At 38.4% G+C, this 10597-nt stretch overlaps 1 protein-coding gene across 1 annotated transcript; it reads right to left on the minus strand.

The window, feature by feature from the left end:
* Positions 1–9398: 9398 nt before the first annotated feature.
* LOC105105165 (olfactory receptor 7A17-like) lies at positions 9399–10340 on the minus strand. The gene has a single exon (XM_010998932.3). It carries the CDS (start codon positions 10320–10322, stop codon positions 9399–9401), a length of 924 nt encoding a protein of 307 aa, XP_010997234.1. The 5' UTR covers positions 10323–10340.
* Positions 10341–10597: the final 257 nt, after the last annotated feature.

The following is a 10597-nucleotide window of genomic DNA, read 5'->3' on the forward strand; positions in this document are numbered from 1 at the left end:
ACCAGGTAACAAAAAGTAGTATGACAACGTTTCCCAAAAATTGGCATTACAAACATAATTCAAAAGTCTACAATTTATATTCTTCAACCAAACAACTGATATTTATAAATTTTGTATGGAACTTTTGCCTTCAAGAGATCCCTGTGCCATCTCTGAATTGGAATTCCTGTCCCATGTTCAACCTTTTGTCCAAGTGGTCATGCATTCTACACTTTTAACGAGAAGTTATGTCACAAATTTGAAGAATATAAACTGGGATCTGAACAACCTCTAGGCAAAGAGTATACTGTGCTGAGAGACAATCGTTACTATAGTTCAATGATGGAGAAAGGATAATAGGAAAAAAATCATACAAATTATCAGATGGTAACAGGTGCTATGAAGAAAAGAAATCGGAAATAAGAGGACAGTTAATGGGGGCGTTATTTTTAACTTGGTCATTAGGTAGACTGGCTAACATTTGAATAGAGACCTCATGGAAGAGAGGGTGGGACACATCAGGTTATCTGGGGGAAGTGTGTGCTGAACAGAGGGAACAGCCAAGGCAAGGACCCTGAGAAGGTCTTCGTTTCAGAAAATCAAGGCTCAAAAGTAAGCCAGTGTGTCCAGGCAAATGTGCAAGAGGGACAGTGATGCTAGCTGGTGTCAGAGAATTTGGAGGAGCAAAGTGTCCTCCCTGCTAAAGCTAAACTTCAAGTCACAGGGAGTCAATAGTCTACATGTTGTTCCTTGCACTTTACTAGTTTTATGTGCATGAAATCCTATGATTAGAAATGGGCCACCTCCATGGTTTTATACGTTGGTTAATATTCTGGCACCTGTATTTTAAGGTTCTCATATTGGAGAATATGGGCTCACGTATCTCCTCCCTGCCTTGAGAACTGCTCATGCTCCTCAGCACACACACACACACACACACACACACTATGAAACCCTGGGGCCATGCTACTACCAGGCTGTTCTCACCCTCAGTCACAATAATTAGGAAAACAATGCTATTACAAGGCAAGCTATCAACATTAGATTATCTTTCCCCTAAAAATGTAGAAATAGTACCTAAATTCTAGTTGTTAAGTCTCTCCTGGACATGTAAACACGGGGCTCCTTTTTAATATGACCATTTAATATCCAGTATTTAAAGAAAAACAAAGGATCAGTTGAAAAAAAAATAGAGAGAAGGGGGAAAGGATACGTAGGGGAAAAAGATTTAATAACTCTGGGAGTCCCTAGAGTTTGTGATGAAGATCAATCTTCCTTGGTTCTGGCTGCATTCCAACCCCAGTGATAGCCCCATGATTCCCAGAATAGCAAAGCAGCAAAAAAGCATTTTATCCAAAAGAGAAAAGAACGATACATTTACGTTGTTTAATTCCATATTCTCCCTTGCTTGACTGTGAGTGCCTTGAGGCAGGTGTCAATACATACCCCCCAACCCTCAGACTTAGTTTAGTTGGGAACAGTAGCTGAATGAACGTATATTGCATAAAGGAATGAAAAAAATGTGTTCTCACAGAAATTGCTGCTGGTGAGAGAACAAAAAGCAGGGAAACGCTAACATAGGTATGGAAGACATGCTGGAGGAACGTTTTCCATATTCTGAGATTCAGATTTATTAGAGGGTCAAACTATGGTTTCAAGAATAAAATAGAACAGAATAAATTAAACACAAAGGAAAATATAAGAGTGTATTGCACATATAAGGGTTTTTTTTTTTTTGGTTCTCTTCATTCAGCTGTGTGTGTGTATCCGTGTGTATGTGTGTGTAGTGTGTGCGTGTGTGTATGTGTGAGTGCACATGCATGCATTTGGATTTCTTGCTTGCTTGATCACACATAAAGGGCATATTTTACGCTCGGACACATTCTAAAAAGTTTCTTATCCACTGTAGTAAATGCAAGAATACTTTTTATAAAGGCTCATTCCAGCTAAGGGTGAAGCAATATATATTGAGTTCAACAGAAGAGGCAGGTTGCAGAGAGAACAGCCAGCAGCGTGGATGCTGAAGTGGCCTCAGACTCAGGGGACCACACGCAGACAGCACGTCCCCTCCTCCACTTGCCTCTTTACAGTATCCACATCAGCCCCCTGATGGAATTTTTATTCCATATTTATTCCTATGTATTTAACTTCAATTGTTTTCATATGGTCCAGTACTGGATGCAATGTTCCTTCTGTCACTTTCCTTATGCAGCATCTTTCTTTGTTACTCTTGGGCTTTGAGCTTTGCTCTTTGTTTGACAATCCACTAGGCACTTTGTGTGTGTGTGTGTGTGTGTAAGCTGCATTTTATTTGAAAATCCACCCATCTTTGCTAACGTACATTTTAATATTGTAAAGAAAAAGAGAAACTGCTTCTGTTTCTGATTCTTGTCCCATGTGCGAAGGCCTCCCCACAATACACTCCATAAATTAATAAACACCCCACAAAAACCTACCCCTTTCTCATTTGATTTATACCTGAGGACATTTTGTCATACTTGCATTTATTTTATTCTTCTTCTCTCCATGAAAATGTGAGATTTAAATGGGCAGGGACCTTACCTGCTTTGTTTCTTCTGTGTTTTCATAATGGTTTGTTTTTGTACAGAAACAGTATTTTTTTCAGAAAATGGAATTTATAAAATAAAAAGAATAACAAGGAAAATAAAGCTAGATTAAATATAGTGAATTCAAAGGAACTTTATTAAACAGAACAGAATAAAACAATAAGATGAACTTGAAAGAAAAACATAAAATAACCATAGTCACATTAACACAGGCTTTAAATATAAAAGAAATGGGTAAAAACTTAAAAATTGGAAAATGTAATTTAAAACATAGTACAGGAAGTGGTATCAAAAATTATAATTTTAATCTATACAAGGACAAATGCATTCAAACATGCTTATGAAAAAGATATAAGTAAACTTTAGTTGAATTCAAAAGCATGTATTCCACAAGATGGCAGCAAATTATTGTTTTTTTAAAATAGATCTAATCATGGCTAACAGGCATGTGAAAAGATGCTCAGCATCACTAATTATTAGGGAAATGCAAACCCAAACTACAATGAGGTATCACCTCACACTGCTCAGAATGGCCATCATTAAAAAGGCTACAAATAATAAATACTGGAGAGGGTGTGGAGAAAAAGGACCCCTCCTACACTGTTGGTGGGAATGGAAATGGATGCAGCCACTATGGAAAACAGTGTGGAAGATCCTTGTAAAAACCAAGTGTTACCATATGATCTAGCAATTCCACTCCTGGGCATATATCTGGAAAAGATATATGCTAATTCAAAAAGTTACACGCACCCCAATGTTCACAGCATCACTATTTATAATAGCCAAGACCTGTAAGCAAACTAAATGTCCATTGATAGATGAATAAAGGAAATGTGATATATGTATATATAATGGAATATTACTCTACCATCAAAAAGAATGAAATAATGCCATTTGCAGAATCGTGGATGGACCTAGAAATTACCATACTAAGTAGAGTAAGTCAGAGGGAGAAAGGCAAATATTACATGATAATACTTATATGTGGAGTCAAAAAGTAGTACAAATGAACTTATTTACAAAACAGAAACAGACTCACAGACATATAAACAAACTATGGTTAACAAAGGGGAAAGGTAGGGGAGGGATAAATTAGGAACATGGATTAACAGACGCACACTGCTATATATAAAATAAGTAAACAAGAAGGATTAGCTGTATAGCACAGGGAGCTATATTCAATATCTTGTAATAAACTATAATGGAAAATAATAGAAAAAAGGTTTAAAAAGATTAAAAAAGAATATGTATATATAAAGCCGAATCACTTTGCTGTACACTTGACTCAAACATAATATTGTAAACTAACTATACTTCATTAAAAAATAAAATAGATCTAATCACAAAGGGCAAAAGGTGGCAGTAAGAAAAAACATGTGAAATACAATGGCAATGCATATAAAAGGTGGTTTATTACTGCTAAGGATGCAGAAGAAGTTTTTAATGTTTGAAAAGCAATGGGAGGGAGAATAAAATGTGGCCAACAGACAGATTTGACCACTCAAAATGTATAAACTCTCACTCAACCTAACAGAGACGGTATACATGCATAAAATATTTAAATAATGAATAGCAAACTTCTTTTAAAAGTTGTAATTCTTTGTTTGAAAGAATGCAATAAGAAACACGAATAAAGAGAGACCGGAATAGGGAATTTGGACTAGAGGAAGTGGTTGCAGCTTAGAGTAGTTTTGGGTGAAACGGTGGCACAGAAGTGGTGCCTGGCACACCTATGTGGGAGAGGGGAAGAGTGGGGAGAGAGAAGCTGCGTGTGTCTGTATTTTCAGCATAGAAGACTTGTCACAGTATTACAAATGCATCTCATTCTCCCCTTCTCTCACGTGTTGGAGTGTAGTTCCTAACCTTTGCTCTCTGAGCTGAACATGAAATAATTGTAAAGGAAATGATACAAAAAAGAAAGTTTAAAAATGCAGAAGCTAGTACATAAAGCAAAGAACATGCATAGACAGTTTGCAATAGCTGACAAGATAAAAAATATATTCAGTCTCCTAGGTAATAAAATAATTGCAAAGTAAAGCCCTTTACTTTCTGCCTGTTGGCATATTAAATGCATTTTTTTCGAGTGAATAATCAGTGTGAGAGATTCTGTGAAACGTGTAGAAACTCACAAACTGTAGTCACAATTGAGTAGCTACCTCCACTGATCTGGATCTTTGTAATGAATACAGAACATGCTCAAATATACCTCACCTTAAAAGTTAAAAATAAATAAGCAAAATGTCCTCATGTCACTGCAAGTCCTTCCTCATCTCATAGTCTGTTACCCTACTCCCCCAAACTGCAAAGCTCCTTGGAAACGTTCAAATTTTACTGACACCACTAAGTCTCTCTTTTCTTCTTGAATCTCCTCCAACTGTATTTTTGTTCCCATCACTTAGTTGTCAACAATAATCGTTGTATTGCTGAACCCGATAGACACTTCTCTTTCTAACATATGGAATAAGTTGATTGTAAATTATTAGCCAATCAAGCAAACAAACATGAGGCTCTGGTCCAGCTGTTTAGGTCTTCGGGTGGCCTCAGCTAAATGTTCTTGGGTTTCATCCTCTCTGACGTTCTCCTGCAGTGTCTATTGGGCTCTTGCACTCACCGAGATGGGAAGTCTGAGAGGAAGGCCTTTGTGTGGAAGCCCAGGCTCCTCCCTGGATGGTTGATGATGGAGATTGAAGCTCTGTCCCCAGACAAGGGAGAAGGAGGAAATGAAGCACGGGTCCCTGAGCCAGACTTAGGAGTCCAAATAAAAAACGGTTCCCCTTCCACTCAAGGTTGAACTGCTCAGGAACTGCAGCAGTGGAGATATTTACAGCTCCATATATTGGCTGTATCTACTCACTACATGTGCTCATTAACACATTTTCCAAGATTACTACAACCCCTGAATACACCATTTCCCCAGGGGAACTTGTCTGGACAGAATGGAAAATTTCCAGCTGATATGCTGGAGAGATGAAGTTTGTTCATCTCTTTGTTCATCTCATCTCTTTGTTCCTAAGAGACCAGGCTAGAAGTCATGTGTATCCAATTCTTATTACTACTCCATGAACTGTCCTGGCTTCCAGAGGTCTAATATTGAAACTTTTTATAGCCTTGAGTCAAAGATTTCTCCAAATCTAATCCTGAGGAAGCAAAGCCATCTTGACTAGGTCCCTTGGCTGCCGAAGGCACTGACTTGTGATGAAAATACAGCTTCTGATACCTCCAGAAAATTACTATTTCTCCTTCAATAAGAGAGTAATCTGTGGTGGGTTTTTTTTGTTGTTGTTGTTGTTGTTTTTGCTATAAAACCATGGGTAAAATAATTCTTGGTTCCATAATGCTTTTGAACATCAATTAAAATTTTCATTCTTTTAATACAAGTGAAGAGCTGGTATTTAGTCCTTTATTTATTAAACATTTGGTAATTATAAGAGATACATTTAGATCTTTTAACACTCCTTGGGTTGAACTTAGAATTTTTATATGTATTGTCTCATTCATTTTTTCCAAAATTTTGTCCTATGTGGACTGTACAAATATTAGCCTCATTCTAAATTTGCAGAATTGTGGTTCAGAAGGGTTAGGTGATTGGCCCAAAATATGAACTGAGTAAGGGGTGTGTTTCATATAGTACAAGGGATATTTTTAGTTCTCACGGTCTAAGCTAGTGTTTCTCAATCAGAGATGATTTTGCCTCCAGAGAACACTTAGCAATGTCTGGAGAAATTTTTGACTGTCGTATCTGGGCAAGTGCTACTGGTATTCCCCAGTTGAGGTCAGGATGCAATTCAGCAAACTACAAAGCCCAGGACAGCCCCCACCACAAGGAATTATTCAGCACAAATGTCAGTAGTGGTGAGGTTGAGAAACACTATCCTAAACAAGCACTTCTCCCAACATCAAGGTGTGTTTAAATCACTAGGGGATCTTGTTTAAATAGTTTCTGATTTGGCAGGACTAGGGTGACCTAGAGATTCTGGGTTTGTAAGAAACTCTCATATATTGTTGATGTTGCAGGTCCTGTTCTGTGGACCACACTGTGTCAAGACTGTACCCAGTGTTAGAGTCAGATATGGATGTTTTTAAGTCTTATCCATTAAGAATCTTCCTTCCCATCTCAGGTCTGATGTAAGGTGGTCAAATGTTGGACCCAGTCATTCAGTTTCTGCATTCACAAGGTTACAAGTGCGTCTTAAGAGTATTTCCCTCTTGATAGGAAATAAAACTTTTTTTCCTTTGTTTCCACATCTACCACTGGGGAAATACCATGTAGGGAGCTGGTGTGAGAAATAGATCATATTTAGAGTCCATAGGAAGTTACTTTGCAGTGATAGATGCTCACTCCGTAGCAGTTATTACAACTATGTGTGAGTTCCACATTTACTAAGCTCATTGGGACTCCAGAGAATCTCTCGGAATAGGAAGTGAGCCCGGGATTACCTGATCCTGGGAGACAGTGAGATTTGATATTGAAGATCTCCCAGGACCCCACCCAGGGGAGCAGAGCGCTTGAGGGGCCACAATTCTGTGTTCTAATCTATGAAGGGACGTAAACTCTGACCCCTTATGGTGGCTGTCTATCACTTGAGTAAGAATTTTTAGACTCTTTTGAGCTATTTTTACTGTGTTTCTGTGATTACTCTGGAATGTGTAGAATTGCTGTTTCTCAGTGAATCATAGTTTCTTTCAATTCTTATCTTCCTCTGTTTCTAGTCTATAACATATAATTCATAAACGTTTGATGTCAACAAAAGTATGAAACGCTTGTGTGTTTGTTTCTGCCCCAAATAGAATTTATTTTTCACAATTCTTGTTCTGTCCCTCCTTCTCTTAGGAGGACTGTACATCCTCGGCCATTGCTTTGAGTCTTGACTGTGCCTCAAGTGGGAGGAGTCATGACCTCACTGCTTGGCTTTGAACTTGAACATGTGACAAGCTTTGGTGGCTAGAATGTGGGCAGACTTGACAAGCTCAATGCCTAAGAAGAAGCTGTAAGAGGCTTTGTGAGATTCTACCCTTTCTCTTACTTTTCCCCTCTCTTATGAGCATGGGCACCTCTCACATATGAGCTGTTCCATTGGCGTGGCTCCCAGATGAAGACGTGCATGTGGTCTAGCACAGTTGGGACAGAGCCATAGACACCTTGCAGCATGTGTCTAATGTGATCATAAATAACTTTCATTATTTTAAGACACTGTGACTTGGGGAGTTACTTGTTACCACAGCAAAGCTGACTACTACATCCCTTTACATGATATTTAATAAAAGTTAATATTTATCTACCAGCTAAATGGACACTGCAGGATACTGATTTGTTCAAGTATGTATTCCCAGGAGATATGCATGTGGGATAAAATCTCCAAAATAGAAATTAAAGCCTGAGACTTTAAAAATATTTTAAAATATAAATATGGGTACTCTCACCTATGTTCCACTGATTTGATTACTAATTTATAGAATTATAATAAAAGAATTATGTGCATACCTTGTTCTCTGAACTCATATTGTTCCTGAGTTGCTTTCCAAAATTCAGAAATCAAATCGATTTGGATCCTGAGGAGTTACTTGTACTATACCTTCTATTAGACATTAAAAAATCCTCATTCACATTTTCTCTTTCTCTCCCCCAAAAAACGTTAGAGAGAGTTGTAAATTTCAGGTTCTCAGCCTGGAATGTAAAAATCTGGAATGTACTTCCATTCCACCAGCACAGGAAAAGATGAGTACTCTACAAAATGATATATTTTCTCAAATCCATTGGAGAGCTGAGGTCACAGATCAACCTATTATTCTGAAATATAAGGAAAGTCAGTAGCATCCAATAAGAGACAAGGCTGTGGGGCAGAGCTAGCCTGGGGGAAGATCAGGGGAAGAAGGTAGTGCTGACATTTGTCAGGCAAAGTTTTGGGTAAAAATCTTAAATAATATCTAAAAGTCAAGTGTGGATTGGCTACTATGAGAACATAGAAATGATATTGTTAGGTCTACTATTATTTCTCTGTAACTCTCAGATAACCATGCAGGTGAATAGAGAGGGTTGCACTGACCACTAAAATCCCTCAGGTAAAGAGACCCAGGATCTGGCAGTTGGAAATTGGACTGGAAACGGTCAGAAATGATAGGAATCAAGGTGATATGGATGGGACACAAGCAGTATTTAATATAGTTGCCTAAGTTGTCAATGCAGTTTTTATTCATATGAGTAATACAGCTCATGACTCTTCTTTCAGTAAACAAAGGGAAAACAATTAGGGTAATATACGTCACTTGAAAATAAATTATTCTTGAGAAAGGCATGTAGTCCTATGGAAAAAAAGGGAATTATCCAAATTTATCTTATATGATCTTTGGAAAAACTTTGTGAAAATAGGGGGGAATAATAAGATAACTGTCTATATATGACAGAAGAAAAGCCTAATGAAATGAGTTACCTAAATTGCATAGAGAAGTTGCCAAGTAGAGTTTATTCCATATGAGTAATACAACTTATGACTAATTTTTTAGCAAGATAAAAGAAAAACTTGGAATGATATATGTCATTTGAGATGATACTATTCTTAAGAAATCCACAGAGACCCAAGAAATAAAAGAGAATTTGCAAATATTTCTCATATAAGTTTGGGAGGAAATGCGTGAAAGCAAGAAAATGGCACAGATGGAAAAAACTGTATATATTAGAGCAGAAATCTTAGTAAGTCGTGTAGAGAGAAGTTGAAGTCAAAGAAATAGAAATTTCAGTAAATCATAGAAAGAGCAAATTTTACACCCACAATATATTCAAAGAATAACTTCTGTCTCCATTTATTTGAGCCCTGCAATCATGAGCACAACTTTGCCCCAGAAGAGTTGGCCCTTTTAAAGCCCAATGAATCTTTTCAGAGCCCCCTTTATGTCTTTATTCCGTAGACTGTAGATGAAGGGATTCAGCATGGGTGTGACCACATTGTACATCACTGAGGCTGTTACACCTGAATATGAGCTGTGAGAATCAGCAGGGCTAAGGTACACTCCTAGGGCTGTACAGTAAAATAAAGCAACCGCGGAGAGGTGAGACGCACAGGTGGAAAATGCTTTATACTTCCCCTGAGCTGATGAGATTCTTCGTATGGAGGAAACTATCTTAGAGTAAGAGTAAAGTATTCCAGCAAATGGACCACCACCCAGCAGCCCAGATACAACATACACAGTCACATAATTAAGGAAAGTGTCAGAACAGGAACCCCGGACCACCAGATTGAGTTCACAGGAAAAGTGGGGGATCTCCAGGACTCTACAGAAGGACAGCCGCAACATCATTAAGCTATGTACCAAAGAATTCAGGGCACTCATCGTCCAGGACATCAGAACCAGCAGTCCACAGAGCCGGGGGTTCATGAGGACTGTGTAGTGCAGGGGGCGGCAGATGGCCACGAAGCGGTCAAAGGCCATTACTGTCAGAAGGAAGTCATCCAGTCCTGCAAAGAGTACTAAAAAGTATATCTGGCTGATGCAGCCTTCATATGTTATAAACTTGCTCTGGGTCTGGATGTTCCACAGCATCTTTGGGATGGTGGTGGAGGTGAAACAGATGTCTACAAAGGACAGGTTGGAGAGGAAGAAGTACATGGGGGTGTGGAGGTGGGAGTCAGAGCTGACGGCCAGGAAGATGAGCAGGTTTCCAAACACAGTGATCAGGTACATGGAGAGGAAAAGCCCAAATATGAGGGGCTGCAATGCTGGCTCCTCTGAAAATCCCAGAAGAATAAATTGTGAAATCCCTGTACCATTGCTTCGTACCATGTGGTGGTGATCACTACCAGGAAAGAAAAAAATAACCTGATTAATTTCTACACATGTGGGCATTCACCTAGTGAAAGGCTGTGAATTATATTTTTCAGTCATAAGGAATCTTCTGTGATGTCTGTGACTATAAATTCCTGTCTGACACTCAGCCTTTCCCCCAAGAGGTCATGTATTACACAGTTTTAAAGCAAAATTCTTTCATGCATTTTGAGAATTTATGTTGAGTACTGACCACCTTCTACAGTAAAAGTGTGGGATGCTGACAACAAAAC

The sequence above is a fragment of the Camelus dromedarius genome, chromosome 27 (assembly GCF_036321535.1).
Source record: "Camelus dromedarius isolate mCamDro1 chromosome 27, mCamDro1.pat, whole genome shotgun sequence".
In the NCBI taxonomy this organism is placed as follows: domain Eukaryota; kingdom Metazoa; phylum Chordata; class Mammalia; order Artiodactyla; family Camelidae; genus Camelus; species Camelus dromedarius.

What these genes read in the sequence shown, in the direction of transcription:
- LOC105105165 (XM_010998932.3), bottom strand. Translation starts at nt 10,322, where the DNA reads ATGGTACGAAGCAATGGTACAGGGATTTCACAATTTATTCTTCTGGGA.